The sequence below is a fragment of the Cinclus cinclus genome, chromosome 6, assembly GCF_963662255.1.
Source record: "Cinclus cinclus chromosome 6, bCinCin1.1, whole genome shotgun sequence".
NCBI lineage: Eukaryota > Metazoa > Chordata > Aves > Passeriformes > Cinclidae > Cinclus > Cinclus cinclus.
This window is the reverse complement of record NC_085051.1, coordinates 46,820,568-46,839,522: the sequence shown is the minus strand read 5'-3', so window position 1 is coordinate 46,839,522 and position 18,955 is coordinate 46,820,568. Positions and strand designations below refer to the sequence as shown.

The 18,955-nt window shown below is 36.7% G+C and overlaps 1 protein-coding gene across 5 annotated transcripts; it reads left to right on the top strand.

Annotated features, from left to right (window-relative positions):
* Position 1: 1 nt before the first annotated feature.
* Positions 2-17,067, top strand: ATXN3 (ataxin 3). 5 transcript variants are annotated; one of them, XM_062495474.1, is made up of 11 exons: positions 2-35; positions 3,432-3,596; positions 4,121-4,165; positions 5,445-5,530; positions 5,961-6,027; positions 8,353-8,440; positions 8,681-8,813; positions 9,884-10,059; positions 10,468-10,591; positions 11,344-11,432; positions 11,968-17,067. In XM_062495474.1, the coding sequence occupies exons 1-11, from the start codon at positions 12-14 to the stop codon at positions 12,060-12,062; spliced, it is 1,092 nt and encodes a 363-aa protein (XP_062351458.1). In that variant the 5' UTR covers positions 2-11; the 3' UTR covers positions 12,063-17,067. The 5 variants fall into 5 exon arrangements, 4 of the variants coding, with proteins under 4 accessions (XP_062351458.1, XP_062351461.1, XP_062351460.1 ...); XM_062495477.1 differs by having other exon boundaries at positions 10,472-10,591; positions 11,968-12,057; XM_062495476.1 differs by having other exon boundaries at positions 10,472-10,623; positions 11,968-12,057.
* Positions 17,068-18,955: the final 1,888 nt, after the last annotated feature.

Sequence of the window (18,955 nt, the reverse complement as noted above, 5' to 3'; positions counted from 1 at the left end):
CCACAGTAAACATGGAGTCGATCTTCCACGAGCGGGTGAGTTAGTGAGGGAGGGCAGCGCGGATCCAACCGCCCGCCCCGCTGCCTGCCCGTCTGTAGGTACATGCGTCGTCGGTTGTGGCCGTCCGGGCCGCCGAGACGGGGGAGGCGCGCGAACTCTCTCTGAGGAGCTGCTGGGGCGGTGCCTGGGCCTCCCGTCCCCGCGCTGCCCGCGGGGCAGCCCCCGGGGTGCGCTCGGCCTATGTCGGGTCGGGCCGCGCTTCCCCTCCCTGGCATTCCTCCAGCCTTCGGCAGTGGCTTCTCCTCCTCGTGGGAGAGCCGGGGCCCTCACGTGGCGTTTCCTGTGCCTAGGGCCCGTCCCGGCTGGACGCTGCCAGTTCTGCGGGGAAAGGAGAGTCAGGGTTGAGCTTCAGCGCCCGCTTTGGCACGGGGGGACTGCGTTCTGGGAACTGCAGAAACAGTCCCCAAGTGTGGGGAGGTGTAGGCTGCAGCTACTTGTGTTTCCTGAGAGAGAGCTCGCATGGCTGAGAAATGAGTATGAGGATAAGGAGCGGCAGGCAGGACTGTCCCTGTGCTCTCAGACCCGTCTCGTCAGTGAGCCTGGCTTGTCTGTGGTTGTGTAATGAGCAGGGAGTGGGAGAGCCGCTACAGAAATCGCAGTTCATATGGGTGCTTCCGTGTGCCGAACAGTATTTCCTGTTTTGGAGGACAGATGCTTCTGTGAGCTGCTGTGATTTATCCAGGTTCCCAAAAATGTCCTATTCCGTTTTTAATGCTGGCCAAATTATAATTGGATTTTTTTTCTTGCACTTTGCCAATATCTCTTCGACTTTCTTCTGTTCTGTTACTTTATTTTTATGTGTAGGATTGGTTTCCTTTAGAAGTCAAGTATGATAGCTGTGTACCTTAAAAAATTTGCTGTTCTGAAATCCATCAAAACGGGGAAGAGTTCTTTCTGAGTAGGTTTAGGTTGCAAAATTTGGCAAGTGTTGTGGTGTTTAGTAGCTCCTGTTCAGATTGTTGGATTTCAGCCGTGATGGCCTCTGCTTCAGTGACCTCCAGTCTGGCTTTGAAAACACTTTAACGAAATGTACTCTTTTGTTACATGGCCTAGCCTATCACAGTATAAAGTTGCTTTCTAACTTAATAACAAAACTCATGAAGTTGAGGTGATGAAGCATAATATATTCAGAGGTACAAGATGATGATAACTTGTGGTTGCTATGCAGTCTGGGGAAGGGTGAGTTGGCAGTCTGATGTGAAAGATACCAGCTCCCTAGTAAGTTAGTAACACAGTTTAAAAGTTGCACCTGAATGTGTTTTGAGTGCCAAATACTTTTATTTTATTATTATTTTAAGGGCAATCTGACTGACTTACTGTCTTTTTTTCTTAAGAGGTATTTTTTTCCCCCATCAAGTGCTGTCAAAATACTTTCAAGTGCTGCACGCTCCTGACACGCACATCCCAGTCGTTTCGATAAAAAGACATGAGGAACATAGTATTTGTTAAGGAAATTTAATAAAACAACTAGCAATGTGGCATTTTTAGAGAGAAATTACAGTTGCAGAAAGTAGGATTTAAGTATGGGGCTTTAGGAGTCCCAATCTTAGAAATTTGTCCTTTCCTTGGTAAGATACAAATGATTGAAAACACTGAAAGCAGGGAAGCATTTTATGTCGGGAGGGGTTTCAATGAGGGGATTTCAGGTTATGGAAAAGAAGCAGTGTTCTCTCCACAAAACAGTGGAAGTCCATAAATACTGTAGGATATGTTTTCTGTATTTGGCAATTAACATTTATAACTTTTATGTATGAAAATTAAGGTTTAATACTTTCAGATAATATTGTACAAATACAGAAAAGTCCTTTTAGTGAAATTAGGATGTAAGCATGTAATACAACTAATTTTCAGTGGTATTTTACAATTTCTCTGTTTCTAAACCAGTTTTACATGACTAGTGGGAAAGTCTGTGGTTGTTGAGCAGGTTTTTCTGTTACAGTTTTGTATGACCAGCAGTAGGGATGTGGTCCCAGAGGGCCAGAAGCTGGGGTTTAGTCTTGAGTTTCTTGTTGCTGGAGGAGGTTTCTGGATTCCATTGAAGCCTGGATGTACAGCCAGTATGGCTTTAATAGCTCATCGCTCAACTGAGTGATGAAGCCATAGGAAGATTCTGGAGTAAAGGGAACTTTCAAGGTTTCAGCTGTAAGGGAGATAATGGAAGAGTTCTACATATGATTTATATGATGCTTTTATGGAATGTTAAAGAATATTCCTCAAAGGTGTGCTCTTGTATTCATAGTTTCTGTGGGTGTTCTGTGTTGTTCTTGAGGGGTTTTGTTTTTAACAAAGGGCGTGTGTAGGAGAGTTCTTAATGTAAATAAAAATGAAGATTGATTAAAACAAAAGCAAAAAGTAGGGTTTTAAAATTGATGTTACTTGTCTTTCACCTGAAGTTACAGTTATTTGTAGCAAAAGGCTGTCTTTCATGGGAAATTACTTTGGTTGGTTTACATTGTGGGGTTTTTTTAATGAGGCAGTATTTTATTTCACATATGAAAATGATGGAGCCTGTCATGCATTCATTCAGATCAGAGATTTTTAAAATTTGTACTACAAAATCATGACTGACATTGTTAATTAGCTTTTTTAAAATTTGTGCTGACTTTTAAAAATGTTGCACTATGGTTCTATTACCTGTAATGTGTTGGATATGTAACAAAGTATCTAAAACGTTTATTAATTTAAATGGTCTATCAATAAAAATATTTTCATTGTTTAATATACTGAATTTAATATTTTTTTCTTGTTTCCCCCTCATTGTTTTCAAGATTTTCAAACTAGTGGTATGACTTTGCTTTATATACTTCCTGTATGTAAATTTTATGTGGAAGAGGAGCTTTACTGTTCTTCCACCTCTTAATCACTTTCTCAGCAATCATGTGGAGAGCAGATTGTCAATAGCCACACCTGGAAGGGAAGGAAAGTTAAAAAATAATGAGTGTCTGTTACAGAAAATGTTTGTTGCTAGGAAGTAGAGATCTAAACTGCTTGATTTTCATGTATTGATGTTTTGGAAGAGGATAGAATCGGTTGTTCTGATGCTTGCAGAGTCTCTGTGTGATTTTTTTGGGTCATTGGAAATATTTATGGTGTTTTCAAAAACAATTTTTACATGAAATTTATTTCCATTAAGGAAATAAGGTAGTATGCATGTTGGTTTTTTTCCCATCAAATTGATGGGAGAATTGTATTCTACAGCTTGCAGTATAGTACATTGAATGAATATATGGCATTCTGCATGGCTGGGGAGGGCAGGAAATTTGCCAGAATGAAGCAGTTGAGTCATTTTACAGAGTTTGCATTAACCTGGGGTTTTTTTTCCTTGTTTTCTTTTTCTTTCAATTGGTTTTTTTTTTCTCTTCCATTATTAGCAAGAGGGCTCATTGTGTGCTCAACATTGTCTGAATAATTTGCTGCAAGGGGAATACTTTAGTCCTGTTGAATTGTCCTCTATTGCACAGCAATTGGATGAAGAAGAAAGGATGAGAATGGCAGAGGGAGGAGTATCTAGTGAAGAATACAGAACATTTTTACAGGTAAAATTATCTTCGTTTGAGGCTGCTTGATGTTGCCTGAAATCTAATATTGTTTGGCACAGACCTGCTATTCTTGCACAGCTAGACAAAGTTAATTTCCTAGTGCTAAAGCTTTTTAAATTTATATTCCTTTTCATTCATATATCTTGGAAGTGGCATTTTCAAATATTACTAGTACAGCTTTAGAATAATTCTATAAAAAGCTACATTACTTTCATCTTACAAGTAGAAAAATCAGGTATGATGAGGAGGATCAGTAATTTGTCTTTTGTTTTTGTAAGCCGGTGTCAGATAGGAACAGAAATTCCCATGTCTGTCTGCCCCTGAAGCACTGAACATCTCTAAAGGTTTTAGTTTTAAATGAATATGCATGTTTGGGGCATTGTAATCAGCCTTAAAGACAAGGACGTAAGTCATTGCTTTAAGAAGCTGCATTTACACTTATTTTCAAAACTCAGTTATTTTTGACCTTTTATACTTACACCATTTTTCCCTTTTCTCCCTCCCAACTTCACATTGAGCAGCAGCCTTCTGTAAATATGGATGATAGTGGATTCTTCTCAATTCAAGTAAGCCCAGCTTTCTTCTGACACCATTTTCTACTTATGCAATATATATTCTCATATATAATTTAAATGGCATTGAGCTTTTCCATCTAGTTACCAGTTTATGGACTTAATGGGATTAAGTGACGGACTTCCAAATGTTCAGAGTGTTTTCCATTAAGAGCAATGACTTGCAGATCTTCAGTTCATGGGCCCTCAAACACATAGGAGAAACATGGATTCAGGAACCGTGAAATGACACCTGCTGGCAATAAGCTTGACTTCCAAGCTGTGTCTTGTGGACACTTCAGGTGTCAGCCTTGGCTCCCACAGACTGCAGGTGAAAAAGCAGAATTCAGATTGCTTTCTCAAATTATAGACTGGAAAGCCCTTGGCAATGATTACAGGGTTATCACAGTGATCTGCAGATTGGGTATTTTTGGGGTTTTTCTAAGGCCATAGGGGAAAAGTAATCAATAATAACTACTTAAACCAGAACAACAACAAAAAAGGTTTTGAACACCAAGTTGGGGCTTTTGTCTAGATCAGAGCTCTAGGCATCTTTGGCTATCTCCCAAGCTTTCAGTGGTATTTGTCAATGCTCCAGACTCCCTCAAAGAGCCTTTCTTCCTTATGGCTGACTGGGCTGTTTTTCTTTTCAGCAAGAAACCATTAACAGTTTGGCTTTCCTGCTATCTTTGGGCTGCTTCAGTAGCTGAAAGAAATTGCTTCCTCCTCCTACTTTTTTGTCCTGTCATTGCTTTGTCATTTGAGGCACAGTTGGCTTGCTGAAAAGAATTTGAATTGTTAACTTTAAGGTTCTTACAGCATAATTTCATGTAGCTTTAAAGAGTTGTAAAAGAGTTGGTGCTCAGATCAATAAACTGACTGATCCTGTGATAATCCAGTGGTACAAAATTTCCAACAGAAGAAAGATTGAGATTATATAGGGAGGTGAGGGGGGTAAATAAGGGCAGAGCAGTGCATTGCAAATAGAGAGATGACAATTTATGAAGTGTCTGTGGAAGGGGAAATTACAGCTTTGTTTGGGCTAGTAAGCTCATTAAGACAGTTGGCTTAAATCCTAGTTTTGTTGCTTCTCCTTAGATAAGACATGAGTATTATGCTTGCATGTAGATTCGTAACAGCTTCATTTTGAGTAATATGATTCCTAGATTTCCTGGCAATGTTTTGAAATCTAAGTTTTATGAAAACAGTATAGTTTAGTGTAGCTAAGATGGTTGCATTGCTTGAATTTAGGTTTGAACTAGTATGACTCATGAAAAGTGTTCTTTTTTGACAGGTTATAAGCAATGCCTTGAAAGTGTGGGGTTTAGAACTAATCCTCTTCAACAGCCCAGAATACCAGAGACTTGGGATCGATCCAATGTAAGACTCTTTTAGCAGCCTGCTTTTACTTTCAAAAAAATACTCTTAATTTGTCTTTTAAAATCTTTCTTTAAATTTGCTGTTTCATGCTCGGTTGCATTTTGATGTTTGTATTACCCCTGGCTTTGATTTTTTTTTTTTCCCCTTTTGGGGCTGCATGAGAACATCTGCCCTCTGTGCCTTTATGATATTTTAGTATCTGTGGCATCACAGATACATCACATCAGATATGAAGATTTCAGTGATGTTGACAACTACCTGGCTGTTATAAAAGCAGTATGAGTATTCTGTAATGTAACATCAATGGTTGTATTACTGAAGCTTTATTATTTAAGCTCATGTTAGCGATAGCAAAGATCTTAAACATTATTATGTACTCTGATTTTAGAGTATTTAATTTTATTTATACCTTTTGTTTTTCTTTTTACAGAAATGAAAAATCATTTATTTGTAATTATAAGGAACACTGGTTTACAGTTCGAAAGTTAGGAAAACAGGTGATACTGTCTTTTTTATTTTAAAATTGACTTCAGAAGTGGGTGTGGAAAAGTGGTTGCAAATAGATTGTGCTTCCCTTTTGCAAGCTTTTGCTAAAGTTCGGTTTAATAGTGTCCCATGTTTGTTTTATCACAAAAATGCCAGGCAGGTCTTTGTAAATGTTAGCCTGGGAAAAGACTGTAGGATCAATTCCTTAGTGAATCTGTCCTTTAGCTCTGGTAGGGTCTTATGTGACTTCTTAATTTTCTTTTTTTTATTTTTTTTCTACACAAAATACTGAAAAAAAATTGTACTGGGGGGTTGGGAGGAGTAGGGAATCCTGAAGAAAGATTAGGATCCCTACAGAACTTGAACTTATTTTAATAGAATAAGATATTGGCATTGTAAAATATTTTTGTTTCTTTAAATGGGAAGTCTATATAAGGAAAAGGTCAAGGTTTTGATGGACAATAATGGATATTCAAAAGAGTATTGATTAGAATGAGGTTCGGAGAAATAGAATTTCAATTTTCTACTATTACCGAAAACTTTGAAACAATTTTATTCTAAGCAGGAATTAGTTCTTAAAGGTAAGGGATAGCCATATTAGTATATGGTAGATATGTACCAACTCAGTTCATATCCATGTCCCTTAAAACACCAATTCAGTGTTTTATTTTAGTAGCTAATAATTTTTCTGGATCATACTTCATAAGCTTTTATACAACATGAGCTGATTCGGTGTCTTTTTTCATGGCTTTTATTTCATAGAAAATATTAATGGAAAACTACTTTTAGAGTCTGTAATAGTGGGACAGGAGTCTGTTTGCCCATTTGGTTCATTTTTGTATGTTCTGGCTACTTATGTTGTCATCCAGGTTAAAAAAAATAAAGAAAAATCACCAGTGAGTGAGAAAACGAAACTCTACTCTTCTGCTTTAAAGTATGGCTAATGTTTACAGGCATTTTTTGTTTATTTGATATCAAAAAGGCTGGATGTTCTCTTACAATTGTGGAAATGCTCCTTATTACACAATGGAGCTATGTTGGGTGGTATCTTATGAGAGAGCATTCTAACCCAGGACATCCTAAGTGGGCAGGGGGATGCCTTTTCCCTTTTTTACCTGGCTTGTAACCACATAAAGACAGTATTAGCTGTTTGTTATCTAGAGGGTAATGAGAAGATTTGACAAAATAGGTTGACTTAGATTTATTTCACCTGCTTCTCCTCTGTTACAGTTAAAGCAAAATTGGTTTAACAAAACTTTCTCCTCCATAATATCTTTTAAATGTTGCTATAGTCTGTCCATCAAATTTTTTACAGAACTTTTCATTCCCCTACTCTTCTACACTGTTGGTCTTCTTACCCTTTCCTAGTGGCAAGGAGTGTTTTTGTCAAATTAAGTGATTGCATGACAGAGTGATAGTCACATTTTTGTATGCGCCTGGCTGCAAATGTGTGGGTGCACATATGGAAGCTTGGGTAGATCAGTGCTTTTCTGGGAGAATGGAGATCAAATTCTCCTTCCACTAACTCAAATGGTGCTTTCTGGTGAAATCTGGATAAGATCAAATGAGTAGGTCTAAAAAACAAGTTCTTTAGCTTCGCTGGACTATATAGGGGGTTTAAAGGTAGAATGTTTTGTTTCACACTGAATATATTTTCTCTCTGGAAGTTTTCTGTAAGTATAATACTGCTTTTGTTCAGAAGTATTATAAATTACTAGTTATGCTCCTTGGGGAACTAGAAATGAGTAGTGTATGTTTATATGAAGTGTCCCCGTTATAATATAGTGCTGTACTCTCAGCATATTAAACTTGAGTAGATTTTTCTTAATTTTTAAGTTTAAAAATTATCTGAGAGAAGGGTAAGCATTAGTTACCAGCATCACCAGCTATTAAAGATAGAATATTCAATGAAAGAATTTGATGGAAATTATTGAATGTCTGTTTCCTGTATCTATTAATTTCTTAACACATAGCATTTACTGATGAAGGGTTTCTTACTGCATTAGTCTCAGGTTTAAAACTAGGATTAAGCAGAATTTTAGAATGATGCCTGAAATAAATCAAAATACAGTGGTTAAGGATTATCTGTTTTAATGTGTTTTGCTGGTACCAGTATTCGGTAATGGGAGAGAGCATGCAGTAATTTCCACACTTCAGATGTCCTGTTAGAGTATTTGAAGGAAAGCCTTCAGCAGTATAGGTATTATGCTTCAAGAAACTTTTATTCGGATATTCCATAACAAAAAATTACCACAATGTACAGGAATGGATTACCGAGTAATCTTAATGCTAATTTGTTCTCTCAACCTTTTTTTTTTTTTTTTTCTTAATTACAGTGGTTTAACTTGAACTCTCTCTTGATGGGTCCAGAACTAATATCAGATACATATCTTGCACTTTTCTTGGCTCAATTACAACAGGAAGGTAATAGTGACTTGAAGATGTTAAATCTCATTAATTAAAAGTAGGTAATAATCATTATTTCTTAGAACTTATGTATTCAGTTAACTACCTTTAGTTTTACGATTGAAATAGTGAAAGAACCCAAGTCCTTATAATGAAAGGTAGAGTCTTGCATCTTAAATTGCACATGACTGTGTTCCATATAGTGTGTATTTTAGTGTTTATGTCTGCACTTTAATGCTGTAGACTTCTTTTCCTCAGGGTATTCCATATTCGTAGTAAAAGGTGACCTGCCAGACTGTGAGGCTGATCAGCTGCTGCAGATGATTCGGGTACAGCAGATGCAGCGGCCAAAACTGATTGGAGAAGAGGCAGCACAGTCAAGAGATCAGAGGTAAGGTAAATAAAGATTTTGTTTTAATAATGTTCAGTATGATTGGCTTGTAATTTGGAAAGAATAAGTACCTTTAGTTCAATGCTTACTGCTGTTGCACAAGTAAGAGCAATTTCATAGACAACAAATGGTGTAAGAGCAAGTTCATAGACAACAAATGGTGTATTTTTAAGTCTTAAGAGCTGCTTTGATAAGGATTGAGTTATTCCATGTGAATAAGCATATTACAGTGCAGATCTCTGACTTAGGGAGGAAAATGGTTTAGTTAGCAAATCTTATAAACTATTGTTAATAGTAATTATTCTGTAATTAAGACTGATAAGTGTATTCTGTTGTAAGTAGAAAAGAATGAGAAACTGGTCTTTGAATTCCACATCATATAAATCATACAGCATTGCCTTTTGGAATAATGTCACTGTAATTTCATGTTCTGCTGCTCATTTTTGATGCATTCTGCTAATATAAAATATCCTTGAAAGCGTATAAAGTTAGTTCTTTATGCACTTCTGCAATGATTTCATTGCATTTTCATAGTAAACAAATTGTGTACCGATGAAAATACTTTAGGCTTCTCAGAGGAATTAATTCTTTTTTCCCCTTTACATCAGTTAAACTGATGTAAATTGAGGGAATAATTAGCAGTAAAATGGAAAGTGTGTACAGTTTACATGGGGTTTGTTGCTTTAGTGTGGCCTTCAAGGCCTCCTGAGGAGGTGACCATATGCATTCTTTCCTGCTGGTGTAACTGAATAGCAATAGGTTTGAATAACATGTATCACAGCTTTTTGTGGGGTTATCATTTTCTGATGATTTACTAACAGCTTCTTGCCAACATGTGCATTGCTTTAGAGGTCAGTGTGTGGCAAATATGTGTTAAGGTTGCTCTGCAGTTGCTTGCAGCCCTTTTGTGCTTTTTAATTTTTCAGGAAAATACTTGTTTATATAACAGACTTTCACAAGAAAAATATTTTTCCCCAAAGTTAAACTGGCAGAACATACTAATTTAAACCACGATAAAATCTAATATAATTTCTGTCTGAATTTTTGGTATGAATGTATGAATTTCACAGGCTACCGAGAAGTGATGTGGACCAAGCAATAGAAGTTAACAATCCTTTTGATGGAACAGGCATGTTAGACGAAGATGAAGAGAATTTTCAGAGAGCCCTGGCTCTAAGTAGGCAGGAAATTGATATGGAGGATGAAGAAGCTGATCTTCGCAGAGCCATTCAACTCAGCATGCAAGGTGCAGTGCTCATCTAAATTTCTTACAGTGCTTTAAGCAGCTCCTAGAATCAGTCAGGCACATTTTCCAGCGTGCGTCAGTATCTCTGGAAAGACTGGTGTGAGGAGGCATGGAAGGACAATCCAGGACTGCCTGTAGCTGTCTCCCTCCTGCTTTTTGAAAAGCTGTGACTTGCATGTTGGCATTGATTATTAGGAAGGAAGAACAAATTGGTAAAGGGTGGCAGGAAGAAAGGGAAACAGTCCTAAGTTAAGGAGAAGAGAGTATCAAGTGAAGTTAGTTTAGGTGCTTAGTTCCCCAAAAAAGTCTTTCTTCTTCTCCTCAAGTTTGAAGACATTTTTTAAGTTATATTTCATTAGTAACTTCATTTTACTATAAATAGTAGTATATTACTTGTTCTGCTTTTAGGTAGCCGTCGAAGTGAGCTCACAGGCTCATTACCAGAGAATGTTCCTCAGTCATCTCACAGCAGTCAGACAGACTCCCTTTCTTCAGAAGAACTGCGAAGGAGAAGACAAGCATATTTTGAAAAGTAAAGTAGCTGGCAGAAAACTGCATGTGAAAGTACATGCTCAATCTTTCAGTGCTTTTGGGGTGTGGATGGGTTTCTTACAGAGGTCCAGCTCAACTTTTCTGTCTTAACATGGTTTCCTGATAGTACCTGAATTTACTATTCTCAGGTGGTTCTTAGAAACAAACCTCTAGTAAGAGAGTGTTTGTTAATAATGTCTTGCTACAAGTGCAAGTCTTGTGAAGAAAGAAAACATACATTATGGAAGTATTTTAAATGAAATCCTGTAAATTTCCACAACTACCTTCCCAACAAAAAGTATTATTTCTCTAAGACTTTGCTTTGGGTAATTATGCTTCTCATGTGCATCACACAAAAGCATTGTACATATTTTATGTTACTGTTCTGGTGAACCTTCTTAATAGATAGTTAATGTTTTGTAGCTTTTCCTTATCTGTCTTCTAGTAATAGGTGAAATAAAGACCAGGGGGAAATGCTATGGATGGGAGAAGTTAGATTTCACATGGTAGGATAAGAATACAGAGATTCCAAATCCTGGGAAAATAAGTCTTGTGGCTTCGAGTATAATACTGGGAAGATAGGTATCTGAAGGTTAGCAGGGTGAAATAATGAAAGAGATTTTGAGCACAGGGGTGTTATTGTATAAAACAGCTTCTACTTCTGACTCTGGCCTTCCTTACCACGAAATGAACTTGATTCAGGTCTCGTAGTGGTGTTAATCTTATTCTCTTACAAATTTATGACACTTTCAGACAGCAACAGCAGCTACAGCAGCAAGATCAGACCCCAAACCTACAGGACAAAGTAACTCTTAGCTCAAGCACTCCAGACCCTGGCACAGGTATTGCTTTTTAACCTTACATCCAACTCTGAAATTTTCATATTTGTGTTGTTTCTTAATTTTCCTTGTCTGCCTACTTCTCACTTCCACAGCCATTCCAATTGTGTATTAGAGCCATTACTGTATTGGGAGTGAAGGAAAGGATCACTTTTCCTGAAAAGCCTGTTTCCCTTTGAATGTCAATACCCTGTTTCAAAGTGAAAACCATTGCTATTACCCCAAGTGTTTGTTTTCTAAATTACTTTTAAAGTTGTATGACAACTTGGAGTAGTATCTGACAAAATTACTGGAACCAGTTTTCAGAAGAACATGTGTAGACCTTACCAGTGTTAGGTATTGGTGATCCAAAATTGGTGTGTATTGTTACAAACAGGCTGTTGTTGGTGAAAAACTGTTTGCAAAATGTTCTGTGATTTTAAAAACAAAACCAGTTTTGTTGGTAGCTAGGAAAAGGTGTGTGTGGATCAAAGGAACAACAAAAGCATTTAACTGTAATTAAGAACTGTGAATTTATTACGGCTTGTATTGTCTTCAGGAGGTGATATGAGTGAAGAAGACATGCTTCAAGCAGCCATGAATATGTCTCTGGAGTCGGTTAGAAACCACTTGAATTCAGAAGAGGAGAAATAACATTTTTTCCCTCTTATTGTCAAAATGCTAAGTCTTCATTAAAATTCTACTGTGTGAATGTTGCACAAGCAGGGTTCATTTCAGAGTTGTGGAAGCAGGTATGAAAGGGGGGCAGCCGGAGGTCAGTTTAGAGAGGATCTGCAAATACAAAAAAGATTGCACTAATTCAGAGAACTGTAGCACTCCTAGTACAAAACATCTGCTCATAAGAGTAGTGTTGTTAAAATTACTGGAACTACTCACGCAAAGTTAGACAAGGGTAGCAGATGTAACTTAAAGCTTTTCAAGTTTGCATTAAAAGAGCAAGTTTAAATTGTTTTGAAGAATTCTATAGGAAATGCAAACGATGCTGAAAACAGCATCAAATTATTTTCTTCAGTACTGATGCAAATACAAGTAATAAGTTATGCTCATAAATTCTTTTTAATAGATTACTCTAAAATGGTGAGAGTAATTAAATTCCGTTCATCTTAGATAATTTATTTTGTGATTGTTTATTATGCATGACTTAATGTCAACTTTTTGATCCTGCTGTCCACTTTTGAAATGATCCATTCTGCAGGAGAAACAAGAATCCATAAGTTTCATACTTTTCAATTCCAGGCAAAATTTTCAGCGTATTGTTGACTGTAATGTTATTCCTGAGTCTTTCAGTGATTTCTGACTTTCTAACAATTTTTGGTTTTACCTTCAATTTCAATTGTAAAATTTTAGGTCCGTGTTTAACATACTGTCTTTTAGCAGATAACTTACCTTATTTGGCTTGGGGTTTTATTGTTCTTGTTTGTTTTTAATTATTGTTTTCTTATGTTCTTTCTCCTAAAAGCCACTGTCTTTTTACTACAAAATCAGCATATACTCAATTGGGTTGAACAGGTTTTCTTTTCTACCTCTTCCAGAGTCTTTTCCTCTTCAAGCTCAACCCTTCATTCTGGCCTTTCATTATGAAAGAGCTGTAACTGAATCTAGGAGAAAGTAGGAGGGGATTTAGGTGCCATAAAGTCGTGCCACACACATAAGGTGCATTCCTGCAATCTGAAATGACCCCTGTGCAAGTAGCTCTTTTAAGAATGAATATTTATGCCTGTGTGGATGTTCTTTCTGAAATGCTTTATATGAGTGTCTGTCAGAATGTTGCAGTTTTTTCAGGAATGGCCTTTATTCACGCACCTTACAGTTTTTTATTATGTTGTTTCTGATCCTGAGAAAAAATGGGAAACAAAGTATGTGAGATAGCTTATGCTGTTGCTTGTAAGACATTTGCTTTGATATCCAGGATGAATGTGTAACAGGGTGACCAAACCTTACTTTGAAATTCAGTGCAACAAAAGAGAGAAGTTTCATTTTCCTAAATGGTGCTTGAAATACAAATTCTGTTTACATATAAATTATATGGAAATATGTTGTAGATAGAGTATATAAGCTGTAGTCCAGTTAAAGCATTAACAGTTAGCACAGGCATTCTAAGAATCTTTCAAAGAGAACCCCAGATTTCTTTATCAAAATATTCTAAAGTTACATTTTTGCACAATAGTAACATTTAATTAAAATTAGTAGATGGAAATACACATTCAACATCAAGTAGTACTGTACATGAAAGGGCTCTTACCTCTCAGTAAAGATTTGTTTACAGCAATGGTTTCCTGATAGCTTAGGATGTTACATTTATACATAATTGGGCTAAATTCTGTTTTTCTTATCTATGTGCTGGATTTTCACCAGTGTCACCAGAACCACTGGTATGTGTTAACATAATATGGATTTTGACCTGAGACAGCACTACTTTTCAAAAACTGATTTTTTTTTTAAATAATCCTCTCATGCACATTATAATTACTTGTAATGTCTCAAATTAATATAGATAAACAATGCTTTAAAAAGTCCATGTGTGTGTATGCCATTTTGAAATGTTGTATTTTACAGGGTGTGATTTCAGTTTAAAATTTCTATAAAACTGAAAGCAAGAAAAGTGTCTAAAGCACTGATTTTTATTTTCTTCATCTGTCAGTTAACCACAGCTTAATTTTCCTTTTTTGGTTGTGCCATAAACTAATTCTGAAATAAGACTCATTTTTATAAATAGGTGTAGACTGGCAGCAATCTGATGCCAGTTCTTGGAACTCAGATCTTTTATAAGAACATAATTAAATTTTTACTTCTATAGTTCTAGCAGCCCTATATTAAGGAAAAAAAAAAAAAAGCCCAGCAAAAAAACAACAGCCCCTTAAATGTCACTGACTTTAACCCAGGCCAACTACATGATTTTTAGTAAGTGCTAAAACATGGAGGTTTGCTTTGAACTTTCATGTCACATCATAAATAATTTCATCACCCATGTATTTTAATATGGAAGGAATATAAACTGTCAGTGTCTGAAAGGTGCAGCTGAGTCAGTGATCACAGGGCCAACCCTTTCTGTTGAAAAACACTGTCACTCAACAAATACCAGTTTGATTTTTAGAGAAATGTCAAGCTGAATGATGTAGGGATATCTATTTAGACAAGCAGTTACGAGAGAGCAATTTAAGATCCATCTGTTAATTCACGTAATTCTGTCGCTGGAAAAGACCTGCAAGAAACCAAATTAATCCAGCCCAGTTCACCACTAAATGTAATGTTCCTAAGCACCACCTAAGCTACACCTCTTTTAAACATCTCTGGGGAGGGGACTCAACTATTTGCCTGGGCAGCCTGTTCCAATAGTGGACACCCCTTTCAAGGAAGAAATGTTTCCTGATACCTAACCTGAACCTCCCCTCAATACAAACTGAGGCCATTTCCTCTCATCTTGTCACTTGTTAACTGGGAGCTGAGGCTGATACCCACCACACTGCAACGTCCTTCTAGGACTTGTAGGGCGTGACAGGGTCTCTATTTGAATTGTACCCAAGGAAAAGACTCATATTAATTGCTGACAGTATCTATTTTATAACCCAGGTCTCAAGTTCAAAATGTCTGGACCTGCCGAGAAGCTGTCAATAAAACACTGCTGTCATTTTTTGGTGTGCATTCTTTCAATGATAAACAGTTCTCAGAGTTCTCAGTGTGGCGTAACTATGCTTCTAATTTACTAATTTAGAGCCTACTTCTGGTGTTATCTACCCTGTCAAGATGAAGGGTTGGCTTTTTTCCTGTGTTACTGCTTTAGGCCAAAGTCCATTGCAAGGGAGAAACATTGATTTTTGTGTATTTTGTTTTGGTTTTTTTAACAGAACTATATTTGAGGGAATTTCAGACTTCATTCATTCAATAGATTTTTACTATTTTCTAGTGAATGGTCCATGTGACATAAATTACGGTTTTCTGCCAGTAGAAATCAAAGGGGCAGGAGGAGTGACTGATACAATAAATATCTTCCAAAATTACTTCTCTGAGTGTTATTCTGTGAACTGCTTTCATGGTCTTACAGTGCAAGCACGAGGAGCAAGAGTTACAATGCAGTCTTGCTTGCATGCAATTCTTGTTAGGCACAGCAAGTACAAATATGAGCTGTTGAAAAGCTTACATTTTTCTATACCTGAAACTAATATGATACGATGCTGGGTTACTTGAACATTTGGGCTCCCTGTGCCCTTCAAAGCACTGCAGCAAATTTAAGTGTCATTTTCAGCTAAGGTGCTCTTCTTGTCATACTTAATTACTTTGCAGACTACTTGAAAATGAACCAATACAAATTTAAATCTATAGTGTGTTTGACTATTGCTTCTATTACAAATGTACTGAATGGTGGGGCAGGTTAAAAGGGCTTCTGCAGGTGTCTAGTAGACAAATATCATTTGCAAGCTATTTTGTCTTATTACAAAACTGACAGGCTTAAAACTGAACGTGTTGCAGTTCTAAAATGTGAAATTTTCTAGTATTAGTTATTGGTTCAAATAATGATGAAAACATTAAAATGGTGGTCTTTGTACTGAAAAATATGCTATGGGGGAACAGGATCAGAGAATTAGAACTCAGACTTACGAAGAAGTATTATTTTGCAATTTGCATTACCAGCACATCACTTTCAGAAGGAACTGAAATAAGAATCCAAGGAAAAGAAAAACTGATGTTGAAGGGGTTTTTTAAGGGCTTAGGTAGAAAAATTATGTTGTTCATTTGGTAAGCCATTACTGTCCTGCATAGAACAAACTTAAGTCCTGGAAAATCTTGATAATTATTCACAAATCATTACAAAAAGGGAAAATAAGTCCAATGTAATAAATACATACCTACTCCATACACAAAATTTCTTGTTCAAGTGAGAATAATACTTAATACATTCAAGCTGTCTGGGTCCAAATACTTAGTTCTAGATTTAGAATTGCTAGCTTTGTCTTTTATCCAGGTTTTCATCTTAAAAGCATGAGCTCTCTGCAATATTTTTTTTTAATCTTCATAGACACATTTTGCCTTATTTGCATTTCAGAGATGGAGGGAATTGGAGTACTTAACCTGTCCTAGTCACCTCCTTCCCCAGTTATGGTTCTTCAAACAGTTAGTACATGTGACTTTTCAGCTGCTTTCACCAAATCAAAATACTCGTACATTATTTTCTTCGTTAAGAAAAATAATTATAACTACACTTTTAATCTCCTCCCCCACCATCCTCAGCACAGCCACTGTGTGAATTCAGGAGAGGACTTGAAAGAGTTTGAAAAAAGGGGATGTAATATTTAAATGCAACTGTGCAAAAGCAAAATAAAAATAGAAGATAAAAACCTTGTCTTTAAAGTATGTTAGCTTTGATAAAATTTTATTCTTTTGGTACATGAAACCCCTTGTGTACAGATCAGTGTAGAGTTAGGATTTTGTAAGGGAATAATTTTTCATCTCTTGCCCAGTAGTTGAGTATTTTAGAAATCATTTTCAGTAAGTTTTATTTTTTGTCAAGATGGTTTTCATATCCCATCTTTGGCTCTGGATTCCTGTATAATTTTGCCTATTTTGTGTATATAAAGCATAAATACTGAAAAGATTTAAAAAGGGAAAGCTGAAATGCTTTGTCATTGTTTTGACTGGAAAACAGCAGCACTGTATTTTGAAAATGCTCTCCAAATAGGCATGAAATATATGGTTGTATTTGATATCACTTTTTAAAATAAATATGATTATAGCTTCTAATGTTTCTCTCTTAAGTATTTGTGCTTTGCCTTATGTGCAGACTGGGCACAGAATCATCAAACACTGAAATCTCATCCCTGGTACCAGTGGGCTTTGCACCAGAGGTGTGTAGACAGAGCAGTGGGATAGTTTTCTGTTGATGACATTTCATCATCTCTGATGTCTTTGCATCTGTTGATACTCCAAAAGTTGTGTAAAGACACTCCTGTTAAGGAAGGAAGTTGATGCCAGTTATAGTTATGTTCCATCTTTAAAAATTGTATGCTTTTGAATTTTTCAAGTAAGCCGCAGTTTCCTGGTTTGCTGTCAGAATACTCATTCTTTTTGTGACACAATGCATTGCTCTTGTAGCTTAGTCAAAACAGAGTATACTGGATGATTTCTGAGTGCCCTTATTAACAGTGGATGAAGTCAGCTAACAACATTACTTGCAATGCTAAATAGTTTCTAGTTTTGCAAGAGTAGTAATTAAAAAGAGTGGTACAAAAAGTCTTTCGTGCTGCTTTATTGACTACATGCATTACTTGGCATTATAAAATTAACCACCACAGAAGACATTTTTATCATCCCTAAATATTTTAAAAGTCTACAGGACATCCGTGTTCTTAGTTGAAAAAATGTTAAGAGAATTTCCTATAAAAGTTATTTAGCCAAACACTAAATGACACATCTTTATTGTCATGAGGACCCATATGGGTTTTTTTAAACCAGCGATAAGGGGTCTTTTGAGCATTGTAGTTTTCATTTCCATTAAACCAAATATTGCAAATTAATGAAACTGATAAAGGCACACGTCTACATTCCATGCTATATCGCAGCACTAGTACTTCCTACAATTCTGATGCCTTTTATTTTTTTAGCCAGAAATGGATTTGAAGTGGTATATAATTGGTTTTATTGTGGCTAATCATAAGGGTGACAAGTATGCCATTAAATTAATATACTGGTGAAATCAGTTATAAACCTGATCCAAAAATTATTCAGTGAAGAAAAGGGAAAACAGTCTTTATTAGATAACTTTTAACTTCTCAACTCCTGAACCACTTACCATGCCCAGCCTTAAGAGTTGCCTGTGAGTGACAGAGGCCACTAAAACTAAAAGGTAATAACAGTATTGTAGGCCAGCCATGAACCCATCCCCAAGGCTGTGCAAGATCCTGTTTGGGAAGCAACAAGCAGGTCAGGTTGTTCCATGACTGTCCGGTAATGTTTGGCAGCTTGTAACTCTACAGCCTGTGTCTTGTGCCTGCTGCATTATCAGACCTCTAAAAATCTAAGATTTCACCTGTGAAATGTTCTTCCCAGCTTCATTTTGCCATTGATGTGGTGCTTTAATTATGCATCTTTTTATGTAGTTATCAATTTGAAATGGGCAACGAGCCAGCTGTCCTGTATTTTATTTCCAGTATCTGCATTTTTTATAACAGTATTATTCCTACTAATACAAAACTGCTTTTTCTGTAACAGTGCAGTACTTCTTGTAGTCCCAAGTTTAAATATCTCACTTGATCAAAAAACAAAAAGAACTTTGAATTGGAGCAGTTTGGGAGTTCTGGCTGGAAATACAACGTAGAATCACAGAATGGATCAAGTTGGAAGGGACCATAGTGGATCATCAGGTCCAACCTCCCTGCTCAAGCAGGGTGATCCCAGAGCGCACTGCACAGAATTCAGATGATTCCAGAGTATCTCCAGTGAGCTGCACAGCCTCTCTAGGCAAGTTCTAGTGTGAAGGCACTGCACAGTAGACAAGTTTTCCTGATATTCAGGCGGATCTTCCTGTGAACCTG

Bases quoted from the DNA above. Each gene is read 5' to 3' on its own strand.
- ATXN3 (XM_062495474.1), top strand. From the start codon at position 12: ATGGAGTCGATCTTCCACGAGCGG. The intron at 3,597-4,120 runs GTAAAATTATCT...CACATTGAGCAG, and splicing joins AATACAGAACATTTTTACAG to CAGCCTTCTGTAAATATGGA. The intron at 5,531-5,960 runs GTAAGACTCTTT...TTCTTTTTACAG, and splicing joins AGACTTGGGATCGATCCAAT to AAATGAAAAATCATTTATTT.